The sequence below is a fragment of the Heptranchias perlo genome, chromosome 19 (genome assembly GCF_035084215.1).
Source record: "Heptranchias perlo isolate sHepPer1 chromosome 19, sHepPer1.hap1, whole genome shotgun sequence".
NCBI classification, from domain to species: Eukaryota; Metazoa; Chordata; class Chondrichthyes; order Hexanchiformes; family Hexanchidae; genus Heptranchias; species Heptranchias perlo.
In genome coordinates, this window is record NC_090343.1 from 39,083,385 (window position 1) to 39,105,584 (window position 22,200).

At 42.3% G+C, this 22,200-nt stretch overlaps 1 protein-coding gene across 1 annotated transcript in view; it reads right to left on the reverse strand.

The window, feature by feature from the left end:
- Nucleotides 1–22,200, reverse strand: part of LOC137335314 (pleckstrin homology domain-containing family G member 4B-like) — a 156,287-nt gene that overhangs the window by 95,682 nt on the left and 38,405 nt on the right. Inside the window, exon 2 of the mRNA XM_068000631.1 lies at nt 6,661–6,858. Coding sequence (XP_067856732.1) covers nt 6,661–6,858 — 198 coding nt within the window. The remainder of the gene's footprint in view (nt 1–6,660; nt 6,859–22,200) is intronic.

Sequence of the window (22,200 nt, forward strand, 5' to 3'; positions counted from 1 at the left end):
CAGACCTGAAGTGGTAAGTTGGTGTTTTTTCCCCTCTAATTGTTGTCTGACTACTACCCCATTTATAGGCATAAATGGGATGCTAGCGAGATGAAAATCTTCCCCCTAGGCCTGATGGCATTTATTCAAAGGTGTTGAAGGAGAGGTGCTGGCCATCATCAGAGAAATAACTGGGAATAGTGAGGTACTATATGGTTGGGAGCAGATGAATATAATGCCCATTTAAGAAGGTTAAGAAGGAGGTAAATCCAATCCAAGGAACTAGAGACTATTAGCCAAACTTCCACACTAGGCAAAGTAATGGAATCCATTCTGAGGAGCTAGTTGGAGATGTACCTGTTTTAGAAGATGAAGATCATACTTCACAAACCTTCTTGACTTTTATGGTGGGCATTACTGACAAAACACTGTGGAATTTGTTATGGTATAATTTGCTTGGACTTTCAGCAGCCAATTGATGTGATCAAGTGTAAGATTTCTAATTATGTCAGTTTGGTTCAGTTGATAACACTCTCACCTCACAATCAAAAGGTTGTAGGTTTAAAACCCACTCCAGGGCTTGAGCACACAATTTAGGCCAACTCTTCAGTACAGTACTGAAGAGGTATTGCATTGTCAGATCTGCTGGAAGGAGACATTAATCCAAGGCTTCCATGTGCCTATTCAGGTGGATATTAAATGATCCCATGGTACTATTTGAGGAAGATCAGGGAATTCTTCCAATGTACTATACATTCATCAACCAACACCACCAAAACCGATTAATTGGTCATTTATCTCATTTGCTGTTTATGGATTATTGCTGTGCATAAATTGGCTGGGAGATTGCTTACTCAAAAGTAATTCATTGGCTAAGAAGCACCATGGGATATCCAGAGGATGTGAAAATGAAAGCTCTTTTCTTAAAACAGAAAGGCATGGGAATGCAGGGTAAAATATGGGACTGGATACAAATCAGGAAACAGTGGGTGCTAGTGAGGGTGTTTTGTCAGAGTGGGGGCAAGTGTTGAGTGATGTTCCACAGTCACTACTTGGACCTGTTTACATACATTTCCTGAAACCAACTGCAAGATTGTCAAATTTGCATTTGACATTAAAATTGTAGTGCAACCAAGGATGCAACTAGGGATTTGCAGAGTGATTTGGATCATTTATGGAATGGCCGGACGGACAAAGTTTAATACTGACAAAATCAAGTGTTGCACATTGGATTAACTAATAGCTGCAAAATGAATGGAACAGGATTAGTACAAGGTGACTCAAAAAAGGATCTGGAATTAATAGTGGAATAATCTCTGGCAATGTCTAGACAACATGGTGAGGCATTTCGTAAAGATAATAAAATACTAGGACGAATGCCAAAACCATAGAACATGTGTATGTTGAGGTTATGCTGAGGCTGTACAATTCACTGGTCGGGCTTTATTTGCAATACTATGTACGGACTTGCTCCACCCTACAAAAGAATTCTGCAAATTTTGCAAGGGTGCAGAGAAGAATAAGAAGAATGATTCTAAGTGTAAGGGAGTATGACTTATAAGGAAAGGTTAAAAAAGCTCAATCTCTACATCCTGGTAAAAAGATGGCTGCTGACAGATTTCACTGAAGCTATTAAAATATTAAATAGCTGCGATAGGCCTAATCCTGAATATCACTTCATAATAAGAAATGATAATAGGACAAGAGGTTATGAAGAAAAACTTGTAGAAAATAAATTTAGGAAAGATGCCAGAAGAAACTTCTTCATACTAAAGGTAATAAATGTCTGGAATAATCTGCCTAGCAACATGATGGAGACACAGATATTATGGGAGTTCAAAACACAGTTGGATGCTAGGCTGGGAAGGTTTTAATACTAGAGGGACAAGGTTTGGTGGGCCGAATGGCCTTTTCTCCTTATTGACTTTTCTAAGAAGCATGGGATACACAACAGATCTGAGGGATTGTGAGGATAGAACCAGGAGATGAATGACAAAACCAAAAGATCACAGTTAAGTTCACAGGAGTGAAAGACAATATTGATGATAATGGAAAAGTAATAACAATAACATAAAAAATAATCTAAGAAATAAAAGGAAAGGAAATGAAAAAGTGAAACAGTAACAAATGATAAAGAAGCAAACAAGAAAAATGCATTGAGAATATACAATGGATGAATATAAGGTACATAAGTAAAAAAAAACAAGAAGCAAAAAGGAGATAGAGAGCAAAGGCTCCTGATAGAAATTGCTAAAAACAAGGGTGTGGAATTTAAAACATGTTCCCTTTCCCCAAAATTCGATTAAAACAAGAGTGTTTTTTTTCAAACAGCACAACTGTTGTAAGTTTACTTATTTATTGCATTTCAGTTTAATAATTGTTTTCGTCATCTCTCACAGTGTACATTACCTGAATTCAGTGTCTATTTGATAGTTAAATGTGGTATGTAATCAACAGTAAGTTACTTAAAATTCCAGATTCACTGGAATCCTGAGAGCAAACAGCTTAGAATGCAAACAATATAATCTGCAGTCACTTTCCATACGGAGGCCCTGACTACAGCATGACATGCGACCACAGGGAAACAGCTTCATCTGTCCCAACTGATCATCTGGGAATGTTAGAGATGAAACCTATGAAGAAAATTGTGAGCAGCTCATGATGTTGTGAAAGTACAGCTGTACAGATACGAAGGGGGAGTACGGAAATGATAATTGAAAGACAATGTGAGGAGAGTGGATGAATGAGCCCATTAGAATACTATCTTTTCACATCTGAGATGAGTAATGTTACTCCCCCATGGCTGTCAAGTGGGTAAGTAAAATTAGTTTGCATGCAATCCAATGCACAAATCTTATCATAATTCGGCACTGTCATTTACAGGATCTGACTGCTCCCTCCTCTTGAGTGAACTCCAAATACATTTTTAAGTCAGAATTAATTGGGATAATTCAGCAAAAAAAATTCCACAAATTATAATTTTGGCCTAATTGGGATGGTTCTGAAAACTTGTCTTTTTAAGAAAATGATTCTGCATATGCACCATGGGAAAACTTGCTGGTCATTTTTTTTTCATGTAAGATATAATGTTTCAATAAATTGGCAAGAATGTTTATCTGTTTTCATGTTTCAAGGTCCTGGTGTTAGAAGATGGAATGGAATGGGTGGCATGTGTTATTTTAAAACCTATTTGTTTATGTTCTGTACATCCATCCAACGGTCAAGGTTGTTTGATAATCGTGAGTAGAAATGATCCGTTTCCCTGTGATACAAACAAGCTGTATTTCAAAACCAACACTAGACTACCAGAACACCACAGAATTCGGGACATAAGAAAGTATGGAATTTGAAAATGTCGTTCAGTGCTTTAAGCCCATTCCTCCTACAGAACATGTACGATCTCACATATCTGCCATTTCACTGACCTTACGCACTTGTTTAATCTCCTGAGGGAGGGTTCTTATGAATGTTTCCATGACCCTCAAAGGTAATCAAGTGAAACTTCAGAATGTCTACTCATCTGCACTATTCAACCCTGGTTGGTTGCTTTGTGTAGATGATATTTCCTTGGCCCATTGGAGCAATTGTGCTCCTTTTTTTAAAAAGAACAAGTTATTGACACAGCATTGGGAGTCTATTCCAACATACAAACATATGAAAAAGGACAGGAAAAGACCAGATGGTCCATCGAGCCTTTCCTATTTTGGCATGGTGGAACTTCCGCACATCACCACCCACCCCCCTCCCACTCACCACGCAATCATGCAATTTCCTGGGACAAGGGAAAAACTAGAGAAAAATCCAAAGGCCAATTTAGGAAAAAACTCAGAGAAATTCCTCTACTACATCGACTACTCCTTCTAATCATTAATGTCATCTCAGGCTTATTAATTTTGTACTTGTATCTCCTAGTTTTATACTCACAGTCCAAGTTAAATATTCTGCTATGACTACAATACTTACCATAATCAGTAAATCATTAGGTTTTCTAATATCTTGAAAATTGCTTGTATTGTATCATTTTGCTACTGTCAGGGAAGAATAGACCTAATCTCTGATTGAGTTCTGCTGAAATGCATAGCACACACGGAAATCACTATAGTTATAAGGCATTCCCTGTTAGCTAATTTCAATGTCCTTTGGGTTTTTATCAGAATGATGATTAATGATTGTTTAGCTAATGAAGTGATCTCAGATTCCACAAAGATGTTCAAATCTCCTTGGATTCCATTTTCTCTTATACAGGATCTCTGGGGTGTGTTAGCTTAGTCCATGTAGATGTTCAAAGCCAAACTCCTGATTTAATCAATTTGTTCCTTAACCTTGTTCTATAAAGTTTGTAGTAAGCAGAAAATTGTTGAAGTATAGATTAGTGACCCTTCTGTAAATTATAATTTGTAAATTGTTCATTGAGTCAATTTAGTAGCTCATGATTCAGTATGCACCAAAATCTTGGCAATGTAAATGTATATTAGAATCTGTAAGTAATCCTAAACTCTCGTTCTATGTTTGAAATAATAATGCCTGTATTTATAAAGCACCTTATCCTATCAAAATATCTCAAAGCAATTTGTGCAATCTGATATAAATCTGAACAAGAAGACAAGGCCTCAGTTTAATATTTTAACACAAGGAGAGCACCTTCAACAATGCAGCACTTCTTCCCTACTGCATTAGAGCATGTGCTGAAGTCTTTGGATAAAACTCAAACTCAAAACCTTCTGATCCAGAAAACAGAGAAAACTGCCAACTGAACCAAGATGGCATTGTTTACCCAATGATGTCGTTCAGTGCAGTCTACCTCAGTGCCAGCACCTCCAACAGTGCAGCAATCCCCCAGTAATGCACATTTGTCTCTGTGTCGTGGATTCAAGTCCTACTCCAAGACCGAAGCACATAAATTAGACTGACACATCTGTACAGTACTGAGGGACTGCTGCACTGTCAGGGGTGCTGTCTTTCAGATGAGACGTTAAACAGAGGCCCCATTTGCCTGCTCAGGTGGATGCAAAAGTTCCTATGCCACTTTTCGAAGAAAAGCAGGGGTGTAGGATGCCAAGGTTGCAAGTAGTCTGGGAGATAGTGGCTGGAGGGGGGATGAAATCGATAGCAAGGATACAGAGTTAGTAACAGGGGCTGAAGACGAAGGCTTCGGTCTTCACAATGTTTAACTGGAGAAAATTGTGGCTCATCTAAGGCTGGATGTCGAATAAGCAGTCCAAAGAGGCAGTGGAGGGGGGTTGAGACAGGTGGAGCTCAGTGTTGTCAGTGTACATGTGGAACCTGACTCCGTGCCTGGATGACGTCACCATGGGGTAGCATGTAAATGAGGAAGAGGAGGGGGCCAAGAATAACTGCTTGGGGGACTCCAGGGATAATGATGTGGGGGCAGGAAGAGAAGCCATTGCTGGAGATGCTCTGGCTATGATTTGATAGGTAAGAGTGGAACCAAGTGAGGGCAGTATCACTGAGCTGGACAACAGAGGAGATGCATCGGAGAAGGATGGTGTGATCGACCATGTGAAAGGCTGCAGAGAGATTGAGAAGGACGAAGAGGGATCTAGCACTACGGTCACGGTCGCAGAGGATGTCATTCGTGACTTTGATTAAGGCTATTTCGGTGATGTGGCGGGGTTCAAACCTGATTGGAGAGATTCAAACACGGAGTGGTGGGAAAGATGGGCACAGATTTGGGAAGCAATAACATGCTAAAGGATTTTGAAGAGAAAAGCGAGGTTGGAGTTTGGGAGGTAGTTTGCAAGGAGAGAGGTGTTGATGGTGGTTGTTTTTTGAAGGGGTGTGATTTCAACGGTTTTGAAAGCAGGGGACTTGTATCTTAGAAGTGGGAACCATTTACATTGTCAGCTAGCATGGCAGCCAGGAAGAGAAGTTGTGTCATCAGCAGTTTAGTGGGAGTGGGGTCAAGGAAGCAGGAAGTGGGTCTCGAGGACAAAGTGAGAGGGCATGAGGAGAGATAGGAGAGAAACTAGAGAAAGATGTGTGTTCAGGGCTAGGGCAGGGGGAGGTTTAACTTGGTGACCAAGGGGAAGTGGGAGAAGCTGAAGAGGCAGCGGAACAGATGGTCTCAATCTGAGTGACAAAGAAGTCCATGAACTCCTCACACTTGTTGCATGTAGGGGCAGGGGATATGGGTTTAAGGAGACAGCTGGTAATGGAGAAAAGAAGCCAGGTATTATCTTTGCTCTCCAGGATGATCCTGCAGTAATGAATAGTTTCAGTAGAGGAGATTGAAGCCTAATAGCACTTGATGTGATTCAGCCAGATCTGGTGATGGATGGTTAAACCAGTTGCATGCCAGATTTGCTCAAGCTTGTCTGCTTCAGATTTAAGAAGCGTGCGTTATGCCGGCATAATGCCGACAGCCTTTTGGCTCACATGGAGGAACTCCACCAAATAATACCTTATGCAGGTGAATTCTATGGTCTAAGCAGTGATCATGCAGGGTAATTCTACAAGCTGAGCAGTGCATTATGCAAAATAATGTGGACCGCCAAACAGTGCAAAGCACAGGAGAGCCAGATTATTTTCATAAAGAGACCGCTTGAGAAAGGTATCAGAGCTGGAATGGATCATGTTAATTCAGATCATAGCAATCTGCCTTCGCTCCCTTCCTTGTGACTTTTTTAAAAAGACAAACAGGCAGTCCTTCATCACACTTACACAAGCGTCTTGTTGCACAGTCTCCAGGATACGTTTTGCTGGAATCAAGAAATTCAGTAAACAGCAGAGCCCATCTCCCTTGTATACTGTGTCGATGACCCTGAAGATCTGACTGAGGACCGTGGGAGCAGTGGCGTTGAATGGAGGGTACAAAGCAGAGAGAATGCTTTGAATGCAGGTGTCCAGCGATTGTGAATTCTGAGTAAAAGAAGAAATATGTATCAACAACTTCTTCCAAAGTGATGCACGATTACAATTACTCAATTTCACAGATTAATTATTAATTTTAGACAATAAACCATGGACAGGTGTTACAGTGAACTGATATAGATTTTTCAGTGAGCTTTGAGTAAGAAAATTGTTTATAAAGAACATGTTTATGATTTCAATGCACATAGTGCACAGAGCAAATCCTCTCCCATGTTAGGTATTGTGTATAGCCTTTGACAAGCTACTAAATGCATGGCAAAGTACTGCCAACGTTTTTTTTAATGGAGGAAAAGTGCCAGAACAGCTTAGTATGCTGGCATTGTGTGCAAGTGACTCAATGATGTGTTTCAATTAGATTTATGTCAATGTAAAAAAAACACATTAAAAAGTATGGCAAACATCTTTTCGCAAAGACGCTGCTTCCGTAAAGAAAAATAAGAACATGCTAATCATTTTAATGACAATCATTGCATTTTAGAACTGAGAACAGCTTGCAGATTTATAACTATAGATCCTTTACCAAACTTCCTGAGGTCTAAAATCCAAAATCTCTATGCAATTCAGGAATATCTTATAACATACTTCTAAATATATTTTTTCTGTATTAAATAAATATAATGCATGTATAACAAGAACTGCTTTGTCTTTCAGGTGCAGTAGTATCAAAGACAGATCTCGTCTAATCTCAAATGGAAATCCCACATTATCCACATTAGTAGACTTGCTTCCAAGTAGCTTGGCTCCCTCTTACAGGCCAAAACTGTGGACTTACATTCAGGCAATTAAAATTAACTGATCTTGTGGGGACCATACTTGCAGGAAGTAGGGAATAAGACGATAGCATTGGTCATCGATTCCGAGCGGAGCCGCACTTGGAGGAAGTGTGGGTAGGGGATAAGGTGATAGCATTGTATCCCTGATTCTCTGACTTACACACCCTCAGAGCGTGGCTTCCTGCTGGGGTACAGGAATGATGAATTCACCCAATGATTCCTTATTTGAGAAGACTTGTCTAACACCACTCTCAGAGTCTTTGATTGTTCTTTGCTCCTCCTCTCTTGTTGCTTTTAAGCCTCAAATTAACCATCCTACACCATCTTCCTCCTATCTAGATCCTCACTGTGCAGAAGACCAAAAATACACTACATTGTCGCCTATATCAACTCATTCTTTCCTAAAACCTTCAAACTGGAACCCCTTGCCTCCCTCGAACATTCCCTCCTCCTACAAAAATCAATATTTTCTTCTTCTTTATACTCTTCAACCTTGGTACTAGCCTTGGTCATTCACCTAGGTTTCTCAATTTACATCAAGTCTACAACACAGAAACAGGCCATTCGGCCAAACTGGCTTTTATGCTCCACACAAGCCTCCTCCCTCCCTACTTCATCTAACCCTATCAGCATACCCTTCTATTCCTTTCTCCCTCATATGCTTATCTAGCTTCCCTTAAATGCATCTATACTATTTGCCTCAACTACTCCTTGTGGTAGTGTGTTCCACATTCTTAATCTTTGGGTAAAAAAATTTCTCCTCAATTCCCTATTGGATTTTTTAGTGACTATCTTATATTTATGACCTCTAGCTTTGGACTCCCCCACAAGTGGAAACATTTTCTCTATGTCTACCCTATCAAACCCTACCATTATCTTAAAGACCTCTATCAGGTAACCCCTCAGTCTTCTCTTTTCTAGGCCCCAGCCTGTTCAGCCTTTCCTGATAAGTATATCTTCGCTGTTCTGGTATCACCCTTGTGAATCTTTATTACACTGTCTCCAATGCCTCTATATCCTTTTTATAATATGGAGACAAGAATTGTGTATTGTACTCCAAGTGTTCCATACAAGTTTAACGTAACTTCTCTGCTTTTCAATTCTCTCCCTCTAGAAATGAACCCCAGTGCTTGGTTTGCCTTTTTTATGGCCTTATTAACCTGCGTCAATACAAATAGTGATTTGTGTATCTGTACCCCAAGATCCCTTTGCTCCTCTAGCCCATTTAGACTTTTATTCGACCTCCTTATTCTTCCTACCTAAATGCACCACCTCACACTTATCTATATTGAAATTCATTTGCCAATTACACGCCCATTCTGCATGTTTATTCTTGCGTTTTGACGCATTCTTCTTTCGCATTAACTACACCCCCAAATTTGGTGATGTCTGCAAATGTTGAAATCGTACTTCCGATTCCCGAGTCCAAATCGTTTCTGGAAATTGTGATCCCAGCACCGATCCCTGTGGAACACCACTTCCCACCTTTTGCCAGTCTGAGTAGCTACTCTTAACCCCTACCCTATATTTTCTGTTTTGTAGCCAGAGTGCTATCCATTCTGCTACTTGTCCTGACTCCACATGTTCTGATCTTAGTCATGAGGCAGTAGTAGAGGCGGGTACAATTTTGTCTTTTAAAAAGCATTTGGACAGTTACATGGGTAAGATGGGTATAGAGGGATATGGGCCAAGTGCAGGCAATTGGGACTAGCTTAGTGGTATAAACTGGGCGACATGGACATGTTGGGCCGAAGGGCCTGTTTCCATGTTGTAACTTCTATGATTCTATGATTCTATGATTCTATGAGTCTACAACGCAGTACCTTATCGAAGGTCTTTTGAAAATCCAAATATATCATATCTACTAGATTATCTTTGTCTAGCCTTTCTGTTACTCTTTCAAAGAATTCAATAATTCAATAAGGTTGGTCAAACATGACTTTCTGTTCTGAAATCCGCGCGGACTACTCTTTATTATATTTAATCAATTTTAAAAAATCTTTCTTCTTCTTTTAAAAACAATAGGGTAAATTCACGAAGACCCCCCTCCCCATAGAGAGTCATGGATCAGGTGACTGGCACTGTAGTGTTGTAGTCCTAACTCTGAACAGCACTGCCTTCAAGTGCAGGTTCCTGCTGGGAGCACAGGGTCAGTGAATTTACATTAACATGAGCAAAAGTGCACAGTGCAAAAATCTTGTCAGGGAAGGGAAGGGCAAGAAAAATTCTTACTGTCCACTTGTGATCTTATTTTTTGTCATAACATGAACAGTATCCGCGGACTCTAAACTGAAGGGTAAAAGTAATTCCATAGAGTAACAATTGTATTAAAATAACTCACTTTTTATCACTATTATTTCTGAGAAGCTCTCTGTTCAGTATTAAATATAGGAAGAGATCTGCCAACACAGCAGCCTGGACTATGTGGAAGGAAGTGACACAGGTCATGAGTGGCAACTCTGTAACCTGCATACCCTCGCCAAAGTCAGCAAAGGTAAGCATGATGGCTGTAAGCAGCCGGAAAGAGTATATTTTGTACATTTTAGACAGTAGACCTATATTGACCCTAAAAGTGCATTCACAAATGTAAAGGTATCACCCTATGCACTAAATGATCTGCAGTAACAGCTGCACATGGAAGACTTCAATTAAATGGGTGCAACATCCTACAATACATGTCCATTGAAAACTCATTACTTCGGTTGGAATTCCTTAAGAGATCTGATGAGAATTCTCAACTAGCTGTCAAATTCATCAGCCTGTGATTGACAATAACAAAAATTCTTTTCTCGTGCAGGAAAAGATTTTGCTTCAATTCCTGAAAAGGACAGGCTGTAGAAGGAGGAATAGCAGAGGAGGAGGAGGCAAAGCAAATCCTGGGAACTCACTCAGCCAATGTTGTAGGGGATGGAGATGTGGGAGGACTTGCACTCACAGATGCTCCGCACTGAATAAGGTTTGTGTTAATTGTCAAAGATCAGTAATGGTTCCTCTTTTTTTTGAGGCTCTCTCTGAGGAGACCTTTACGTGAGCCTAACTGGAAGGAAAAGGTGGACAGCAAGAAACTCGTTATATTTCTTTCTCCTTTTCTCCACAGATGCCAGAAGCAAGAAAGAGAGAAGGAACCAATGCCTGAACCTTCTACATCTGACACCGCCAGCAGAAATTGGCCCATTCTGTCATGAACCCTATCACATACTCTCACTAGTCCAAATAGCATAACTCGGAGTGATACAGATTGTCTAGATGAGGAATTGGCTTGGGCTGTTTCACAACTCACAAAGAAACCAGAGGATGAGATATTGGAGGTGGAACATGATGTACCTGAGCAGAGGCTTAGGAGATGTCAGACAATAATAACAAAAACAACTTGCATTTATATAACGTCGTAAAATGTCCCAAGGTGCTTAAAGACATTGGCTGTTGAGGATTCAGATGTTGCTCAGGTGTCCTATCACGAAAAGACGAATGTTCTTATGTTCATCTATTAACTTTCTTCTCATCATTGCATGTCTAACCGTAAATAGAACTCCCCACCTGCTCCACTGCTGAGATTCTCTCCCAAAATAATTTTCTTCTTTTGTCCCAAACACTTGTTTTCCCTTCAATAACTTTTAACTCTCTATAGCCTGGAAATTGCTCTTGGTGTGCTACTGAGGGGTTAACTAAGTATTATATTGAACTTTTCAGAGCTATAAAGTAACCTGCTCAAAATATGAAATTAGTGTTTTCAGAATGCAGGCTAAAAAGTGGACTTTAACTCCCACGTGCAGGGTTGGCCAATGAAATGGGAGAAACAATAATTCTCAGAATAAGCTGTGAACTGCAATTAAGAGCCATTTTTTCTTTTGAAGTTGTATTAGAGATGGGCAATAAATGCTGGCCTTGCCAATGATGCCCACATCCCATGAACAAATAAAAAAAAAATTAACTGAGCAAAATTGCTGAAGAATGGAGTGTTACAGTGAGAAAAGGCAGAATTAATGCCCAAGCCCTGGAAATCCTATTGCAAGGAGTGAGGGAGACAAGGGATATAACATATGGGGTTGATGGACACCTGCTCCCAGAAGTGCTTGGTGTGGCAGGCGTAGGAGGAGGGTAGCAGAAAGCAGGCAAGATCAGGATAAGTTGTACTTGAGTTGCCAAGTACCCATTGTAGCGACTTGTGTTTTTTTAAAATTCATTCATGGGATGTGGGCATCGCTGGCAAGGCCAGCTTTTATTGCGCATCCTTAATTGACCTTGAGAAGGTGGTGATGGGCCAACTTGCTCAACCGCTGCAGTTCGTGTGGTGAAGGTTCTCCCACAGTGCTGTTGGGTAAGGAGTTCCAGGATTTTGACCCAACGACAATGAAGGAACGGTGATATATTTCAAAGTCAGGATGGTGTGTGACTTGGAGGGGAACGTGCAGGTGGTGTTGTTCCCTTGTGCCTGCTGCCCTTGTCCTTTTAGGTGGTAGAGGTTGTGGGTTTCGAAGAAGCCTTGGCAAGTTGCTGGAGAGCATCTTGTAGATGGTGCACACTGCAGCCACGGTGCGCCGGTGGTGAAGGGAGTGAATGTTTAGGGTGGCGGATGGGGTGCCAATCAAGCGGGCTGCTTTGTCCTGGATGGTGTCGAGCTTCTTGAGTGTTGTTGGAGCTGCACTCATCCAGGCAAGTGGAGAGTATTCCATCACACTCCTGACTTGTGCCTTGTAGATGGTGGGAAAGCTTTGGGGAGTCAGCAGGTGAGTCACACACCACAGAATACTCAGCCTCTGACCTGCTCTTGTAGCCATAATATTTATGTGGCTGGTCCAGTTTAGTTTCTGGCCAATGGTGACCCCCAGGATGTTGATGGTGGGGGATTTGGCGATGGTAATGCCTTTGAATGTCAAGGGGAGGTGGTTAGACTCTCTCTTGTTGGAGATGGTCATTGCCTGGCACTTATCTGGCATGAATGTTACTTGCCACTTATCAGCCCAAGCCTGGATGTTGTCCAGGTCTTGCTGCATGCGGGCACAGACTTCATTATCTGAGGAGTTGCGAATGGAACTAAACACTGTGCAATCATCAGCAAACATCCCCATTTCTGACCTTATGCTGGAAGTAAGGTCATTGATGAAGAAGCTGAAGATGGTTGGGCCTAGGACACTGCCCTGAGGAATGGCTGCAGTGATGTCCTGGGGCTGAGAAGATTGGTCTCCAACAACCACTACCATCTTCCTTTGTGCTAGGTATGACTCCAGCCACTGGAGACTTTTCCCTCTGATTCCCATTGACCTCAATTTCACTCGGGCTCCTTGGTGCCACACTCAGTCAAATGCTGCCTTGATGTCAATGGCAGTCACTCTCACCTCACATCTGGAATTCAACTCTTTTGTCCATGTTTGGACCAAGGCTGTAATGAGGTCTGGAGCTGAGTTGTCCGGGCAGAACCCAAACTGAGCATTGGTAAGCAGGTGAGTAAGTGCAGATTGATAGCACTGTCGACAACACCTTCCATCACTTTGCTGATGATTGAGAGTAGACTGATGGGGCGGTAATTGGACAGATTGGATTTGTCCTGCTTCTTGTGGACAGGACAGACCTGGGCAATTTTCCACTTTTTCAGGTAGATGCCAGTGTTGTAGCTGTGGTGGAACAGCTTGGCTAGAGATGCGGCTAGTTCTGGAGCATTAGTCTTCAGCACTACAGCCGAGACCTGGTCGGGGCCCATAGCTTTTGCTGTATCCCATGCACTCAGCCGTTTCTTGATATCACGTGGAGTGAATCGAATTTGCTGAAGGCTGACTTCTGTGATGGTGGGGATATCGGGAGGAGGCCGAGATGGATCATCCACTCGGCACTTCTGGCTGAATATGGTTGCAAACGCTTCAGCCTTGCCTTTTGCACTCACGTGCTGGACTCAGCCATCATTGAGAATGGCGATGTTCACGGACCCTCCTCCTCCCGTTAGTTGTTTAATTGTCCACCACCATTCACGACTGGATGTGGCAGGACCTCAGAGCTTTGATCTGATCCGTTGATTGTGGAATCGCTTAGCTCTGTCTATAGCATGTTGCTTCTGCTGTTTAGCATGCATGTAGTCCTGAGTTGTAGCTTCACCAGTTTGGCACCTCATTTTTAGGTACGCCTGGTGCTGCTCCTGGCATGCTCTTCTACATTCCTCATTGAACCAGGGTTGATCCCCTGGTTTTTTGGTAATGATAGAGTGAGGGATATACTGGGCCATGAGGTTACAGATTGTGGTGGAATACAATTCTGCTGCTGCTGATGGCCCACAGCATCTCATGGATGTCCCATTTTGAGCTGCTAGATGTGTTCTGAATCTATCCCATTTAGCACGGTGGTAGTGCCACACAACATGTTGGACGGTGTCCTCAGTGTGAAGACGGGACTTCGTCTCCACAAGGACTGTGTGGTGGTCACTCCTACCAATACTGTCATGGACAGATGCATCTTTGACAGGTAGATTGGTGAGGATGAGGTCAAGTAGGTTTTTCCCTCGTGTTGGTTCTCTCACCACTTGTCGCCGGCCCAGTCTGGCAGTTATACCCTTCAGAACTCAGCCAGCTCGGTCAGTAGTGGTGCTACCAAGTCATCCTTGGTGATGGACACTGAAGTCCCCCACCCAGAGTACATTCTGTGCCCTTGCTACCCTCAGTGCTTCCTCCAAATGGTGATCAACATGGAGGAGTGCAGATTCATCAGCTGAGGGAGGGTGGTAGGTGGTAATCAGCAGGAGGTTTCCTTGCCCATGTTTGACCTGATGCCATGAGACATCATGGGGTCCAGAGTCAATGTTGATCTCTCCCAGGGCCACTCCCTCCTGACTGTATACCACGGTGCCGCCACATCTTGTTGGTCTATCCTGCCGGTGTTCCTCGGAAACATATTTGTGTTGAGTTTGGAAGTGTTTTTTTTAAAAATTAGGTATGCCCTATAAGGCTTATGTGAGGCATCAGACCTCTGCCATTTCGTGTTCTCTGTGCTTGGTTCACTGATCACAGTTGCTGTAACATTTAATCTTTCAGGGTTGACAATCTTTTATCAGATCTGTTAAACTCCAAACTTCATTTTCAGGAACAAACCATACTTAAATTTTTAATAGTACTCGTTGAGAGATAAAATTGTAAGAATTATGGAATTGGAGGTAACTTTAGGAGATGGGTTGATAATTGGTTTGGAAGTGGAATACAGAGAGTAGGGATATAGGGAATGTGCTCTGATTGGTGGAATGTGACATGTGGTGTTCCCCAGAGTCCTCAGCTTTTCACCATATATATCAATGACTTGGCTGAAGGAAGCCAGAGTTTTATATCCAAGTTTGCAGTTGACACTAAGTTAGGAGGAGCAGTAAGTTGTGTAGATGGGAGCAGGAAGTTACAAAGAGACATAGACAGATTGGGCCAGATTTAGTAGCGAGCGAGGAACAAATGGTGCCAGCCGTTCGTTAGACTTGTACTTGCCCATGGACTTTCCATGGGGTTTTGCACGGCAAGTTGCAATCAGCAGGAGCTCCAAACTGTGTGGTGCCCTCTACAGGGCATCTGGGACCTGTGTGAACAAGGCAAGCAACTGTGTATCTCCTTAACCAATCAGATGGAAGAATTGTTAATGAACAGCGCAGTCTGAACCAGGAAGTGTAAGTTAGAATAATGAATTCAATGTCAAATCAGGTACAGAAAGTGAAATGAAGAGAGGGTAGGAAAGATTAGATTAAGAGGGAGAGATAAAAGAGACAGAAAGAAAAGTAGAAAAAAATGTTATTCAATTTTTAAAAAAAATCTCCAACAACAATTAAAAGCTGAAGGAATGAGACTCCACACTTGTAAAAGTTAATTTTCAGTGCCCGAGAGGTTGTCTGTCAGTAATTAAGACTTATCACATGTTAAAAGGGTGCTTAGACTGGAATGGACAGCCCTAACTTTTTGTGGCGAGTTTAGTCTATATCTACGACGTCAGTATAGGAACTCCACGCCGTTAAATTAAGCCAGACAGCGATATGCAGTTTTCACGCACCTTATAGAGGAGCAGCACATTTCGAACGGTAACTTCTGTATTTTCGCATTTAACTGCGCATCTCCGCTCACCTGAAGCTGCTGTCCGATTTGCGCATAAATAACGGTGAGTGCTGTTAGCCTCACTGTTATTTTGACAGTAAAATCTGGCCCATTAAGCGAGTGGGCAAAACAATGGCAGATGGAGTTCAATGTGAGGTAATCAACTTTGGGTCGAAGAATGGTGAGAGATTGGAAACTGTGGAGCAGCAAAGGGATTTGGGTGTCTAGGTACACAAATCACTAAAAGCTAGTGCACAGGTACAAAAAGTAATCAAAAAGGCTAATGAAATGTTGTTCTTTATCTCAAGAGATTTGGAATACAAAGCGGAGGAAGTTATGCTTCAGCCTTGGTCAGACCCCATCTGGAGTATTGTGTTCATTTCTGGGCACCGCACCTCAGGAAGGATATATTGGCCTTGGAGGGGTTACTGTGCAGATTATTTACCAAAATGAGACAGGGGCTTAAAGGGTTAAATTATGAGGACAGGTTGCATAAACTTGGATTGTATTCCCTTGAGTGTAGACGGTTGAGGGGTCTAATTGAGATGTTTAATATGGTAAAAAGATTCAATAGAGTAGACACAAAGAAGCTATTTCCTCTGGTGGGGGTATCCAGCACAAGAGGGCACAATCTTAAAATTAGAGCTAGGCCATTCAGAAGGAAGTGAAATCAGGAAGCACTTTTTCATACAAAGGGTAGTGGAAATGTGGAATTCTCTCCTCCAAAAGGCTGTGGATACTAGGACAATTAGAGCTTTCAAGACTGAGATTAATAGATTTTTGTCAGGCAAGGTAAGGGTATCAAGGGATATGGGTCAAAGGTGGGAAAATGGAGATGAGATTCAGATTAGCCATGATGTTATTGAATGGTGGAGCAGGCTCGAGGCGGAATGGCCTACTCATGTTCCTAAGTACTAGATGATCTCCTGTGTTGTTGCTTCTGGTGAGTTGGAGGACATACCACTTTATAACAATTGGGTTGTCATGCCATTTAGGGCACACCATCAGGGCTAATCAGTTATGTGAACTAAATAAGTCAAATTCTGTTTTTATTACATGGTATTCTAAGAGTTTAGCTAGTGCTTTGGGGATTGGATTCTGCAACTCTGTCCATTAGGAAAAACTGTAAATGCGTGGCATGTTTTAATATTTACTTTCCTTTATCTTTGACTTAATTTTTACCCATCACCATTTTTAAAACTGAGAATACACAGCAAGATGGTACACAAGATGTACCCATTGAAGGTAGCTATTTGATATTTCGCAGTACTGAGAAGGGAGGTTACTGCACTGGAGAGCATATCATTGGGGGTGATCATGTACTTTGGTAGCACTGGGACGATTTTACCTGGGGTTTTGCAGAACTAGAGAGGGGTCTGGAGTTTGTCAGCCCTGCGTTTGGGGTGCAGGGGTTTGGTAGCATGGGGGTGTCTTGTGGTCTGGTATCACTGTGGAGGGGGGTGGGTGTCCTAGAGTTTGACAGGACTGTGGAAAAGATCTAAGGTTTGCCAGAACTAGAGGGTGAGATATGGCGCTTGGCTCACTGGTGGATGCCTGGGGCCTGTCAGCAGTTAGAAGGGGGAGAAGGACAAGGGAAGAGGGGGGACCCAGGCATGGCAGCAATGGGGTGTGGGGTGTTACAGGTCTGGCAGCACTTGTTTGAGAGGGAGTGTGAGAGTGTGTAAAAGAGAGAGAGAAAAGGAGAGCAAAAGGAGAGAGGTGAATAGATTTTGGGATTGTGACTCAACAAATTTTTCAGGATAGGAAGTATGGTTGTGGTATAATAGAAGTCACAATACAGGATTTCGCACATAGATATGATACATACTTATGTACATAAACACACCTTTTGACTTCCAGTGCCACAGTGATGACTATTGCATAGTCACTCAGAGTTTTGAAACATTATTAGAAGTTTCATAACAGCCAGTGTGTTACAATGTTGCCTTGGGTTATGAAGGTAGTTTTGATTAGTGCCACAAAAATGTCTTTGGATTCTGGCACCCTCCCTGATAACCTGGGGGTTTTAGCATGATACAGCTTAACTCACTGTTTTAATGCAAAACCACAATGCTCCTGCTTCAGAAACATTGCTATGTTTTATATATATTCTTTTAAATTGGGAGAAAAGTCCTCAAGGAGTTAAATTGTTGCATTTCTAAATAAATAAAATAAAAATTTTACATAGTATATAGAATTACATTGAATTTACAGCACAGAAACAGGCCATTCGGCCCAACTGGTCTATGTTCCGCACGAACCTCCTCCTACCCTATTTCATCTCAGCCTATCAGCTTATACAATTTATGTTATTGCCAAATGACAAATATCAGCAAATACTATCATGTGTTTGGAGTGTGTTATTGATGGTGTTTATCAGAGAGTTTACTGCTGTTTCATATACAGGTGCTGGTCATTACATCTCTCATGCCTTACTTTGCCTTTTGAGATCTCTTCCCACAGAACAGTCAAAACCACAATAAAAGTTAGATTAGAATTTTTGATCCCAATTTCTTTCAATTGTGATATTCTGATTCCCATTTTAAAGAAGCAATGTCATTATCAATATTTGTTAATAGAGGACAGACATAAATCAAGAGGTGAATTTTAAACTAGAGTTGTAGATTCACCAAAATCAAATAATATAAAAAACGTTTCTCATACGCAAGAGGGAAAAGCATTCAGCTCATTATTCCTGCTCCTTTCACAAACCACATATAATCTACACTATCATGGCTTCAATCCCATTTACTTCACCTCCTGAGGTGCTGTATAAATACTCTTTGATCTCAAAAGTAATCAAACAATAATTCCAAAATATCTATCTCTATCCCTACTCTGCTGCCCTCCATAGGCAACAGCCTCTCCTGCAGCCCCAACAGCATTGGAATCATGTGGTCCCATTAAATATTTACTCATCTCAGCTTTACAACTAATTCAAGTTTGAAAAGCTTGCAACAGTGGAAAAGTTTGATTTGAGTTTCTAGTTGAAAATTGGACTCAGTAAACTCTTTAAACGTCAGGCAATTTATGTATTGATGTATCAATATGATGCCCCAAGGAATGAGTTTTCACCTATGATTAATCACACGTCTGTATGAGGCACTAGAAGTGCTTTCAACACTGGGAGGGGCAGAATCATGAAGCAAGTCAACCATGGGTAGCCAACTGCATAATACTTCCAGCAGAATGTCAGCCACGGCACAGTTGGTAGCACTCTTACCTCTAAATCAGAAGGTTATGGGTTCAAGTCACACTCCAGAGACTTGGGGGATAAATTTTAACCCCCACGAACAGGTGGGTTGGGGGCGGGTGAGCAGTAAAAATAGTTTGTTTTTGGAGTGGGAACGCATTCGGGCTCCAACGCGCCCATTTCCGGGTTTAACCCAGGCATGTTTGGATGCGCACGCACAACAGAAACCCTGAAGTCCCTCCCCACTTAAAGCCGTCAGGCCAATATTTAACGGAGCAATATACTTGATTGTGATAGTTGAGGCATTTAATTTTTGGTGTATTACAAATGTCAAATGAATTTAACCTTACCTGTTCAGGTGTCCCGTTGCTCCTTATTCACGTCAGGTGAAAGCAGGCGGGAAAGGCCGGATCCATGAGGTGAGTGCCTTAATTGCACTGCTTGTGAGCCCAGAAGAGCAAGAGTGCTTCATCCAGGCCCAACAAGCTCACCTGGCGTGACAGGACCCCTGCGATCGACTGACACCCCCCCTTCCCCCCCCCGACCATGGTGGACCCCTCCACACTCGATGGCGGACACCCCCCAACCCCCCCCCCCGATGGTGGATCAGCCACCCCAATGGTGGACCACCCCCCCGCCCCGATGGTGGATCGGCCACCCCGATGGTGGACCCCACCCAATGGTGGATTGGCCACCCCGATGGTGCACCCCTCCCCTGATGGGCATCCCCACTGATGGTGGAGCCCCTCCCCACCGACGGGCACCCCCCCACCCGATCTTCTCCAAGGCCCACGCGATGTCGTCTACGTCTCCCTCCCTCCCCCCTCTCCAATTCGTGGCTCCTTTTCCTCCCGACGGGCAGCCAGCCTGTCAACCTGGCTGCCTGGCGCGTGGGAAATTCAGAAGCTCAAATATTTATCTTCAATTGAGTTGCGATTGCAGACTGTGACGCGCTCATTTGACTTCCGGGTTCCCCACGCGAATATCTACGCACGGGCCAGGTTCCCGGCTCCAAGCTAAAATCATGCCCTTGATCACAAAATCTAGGCTGGCACTCCAGTGCAATACTGAGTGAGTGCTGCACTGTCGGAGGTGCTGTCTTTTGGGTGAGACATTAAATCGAGGCCTGTGGCAGGAGACCGAGGAACCCTCCGGAAAACAGCAGAGATCCAATTGTGCAATTTCTGAGAGTTTGAAAGAGATCCCCTGTCTGCCAAACAAGGCAAATGAAGGCAAGAGGACTGCTATTTTGGGGCAGAGCCAGGAGCAGGGGGAACCTGCTCCTTTGACTCAGTCTGGACCCGGCGTATTGGTGGAGGACGAGTGAGGTGAGGCATATCGGCCTCCTCGTGGATGGATGTGGGCCACCCCTGTAAGTAGTCTGAACCCTTGAAAAAAGCCCCCAAAAGAAAGAAAGATTGGCCCCCCTAGTACAGTGGGCCCAGGGGATCATTGCCAAAGTTGGGAAGAGGGCCAGGTCCTAGGCCACCCACCACCACCAAGCACAAACCCCGCCTCACCCCCCCACCCCCACCACCAAGCACAACTGCTGGGACCACAATCCATGAATTTTTATCCCAACACTACTTTAAAATGAGATTTCAACTTCATTAAAATGATACATTATAGGGACAACACTTTATTATATAAATCCTGCAGAGGTTTAGCTCAAAAACAACTTACTTGGCATTTTAATCAGTAACAAATGTGCATTCTTGCAATGTTGGATGAAGCATCAATGATAAACTTCATGTGGTCCAGATCAATAGGCTATTCAGCAAATGCATACTATAGACCATATTTTACAATCTCACCCCACTGAAAGGCCTTACTGTTGTATTATTCTGGGATGTGCATTAAAGATTGTTTCATATTCCAGCCTCCAGCAGTTGACCTCATTTCTTCAACAAAAAAAATCTGATTTCCCATGAATATTGACCAATTTGCAAAAATGTGCGATCTACATTGACAGCTGTTATTCGCGAATCTATAGCTCCAACGCAAAATGGGTTGAATAGAGTCAATTTAAACTCTTCCATCGGAATTAGATTTATTCTGGCCACTTTTGAATTGAAGGTATTTCTGAAATAAAAATAAACAATAAACAAAACATAGCCTAATACACATGCAAACAGGGACCATATGTCTTTTGGCGGGTGCTGCTTTTTTCTGTTGTGCATTTGTTCTTGTGTCTTAAAACATACAGCTCACTGTGGCCGGAAGAGGGAACTATGAAGAATGTGATTCCCAATGGATCGTATTGAAGCCTTTTGTTTCACTGGTGGGTTAGTGCTTTACAGATATTCTCCTGGTAATTTTTTTTTGAGAGGGGCAGTGCATTTGATCCCTGGAGCACTTATCATGGATAAGCACCAAGTTCCCAGTTGGTGGGTTTACCTGGCAGACTAGTAAAGGTATTATGTATCATGATTCCACACCAGCTTTTCGAAGGGAGGAGGACACAACAGAAAAATAGGGCAGTCTGCATCTGATCTCTGACAGATGTAACTAGTGAAATATATCTGATTCCCGGATTCCAGTTCGGATGAAGGGAGATGGGCAAGATGAAATGATCAGCTGTAGTCAAGCTGGATACGCCTGTAAATTCCAATCTCCATAGTATAGTGGAAGCTCTTTGTTTTTGCACTGACCACATTAAGTTCAAAACTTTCACACTTCAGCTGTTCAGAACTGTTATACACACTTTGGCTCAATTATTTTTCATTTCTTCTAAGTAGTGGTATTCTCGTATATTAGCATCAATATTGTAGCTGAAAAGCATTAACAGCAAGAATGTAGTTATGAGAAGCCAGAAATTTCTACATACAAGTAGCAATTAGCTTGTCTAAGAAGACTGCATTAGCCTCTTTATTGTAAAATCTACAATCGACTTCCATGCCCAACACCATCTTTACCACTCTATACTCACTGATGTTTGTATAGAGCAGTTGTGAGCCAAGCAAAATTTTTTTAATGTTGAAGCAAAGTGAGCAACAATCACAAACCTTGTATGTAACTACTGGGGACAAATGCAGCTCAATATCTTTCTAAGAATCACTTACAGTAAGGTGTGTCCACCAAATGTTTTATTCAGTTCCAGAAGATGAACAGCATCTCAGGAGATTGAATGATGTAGGAGGTTAAAACATTTTAATTTCTACTCTGTAACCAAGCCTAGACTAGTGGGGTAAAAGACAGCCATCTCTGACATTTGGAAATGTCTAGAACTGAATCTGAACTATGAAGTGCAATGAGATTGACAATATAGTATTGCTACGTCATTATGGGAAAGACAAAGGCACTAGGTACGGATTCTAAT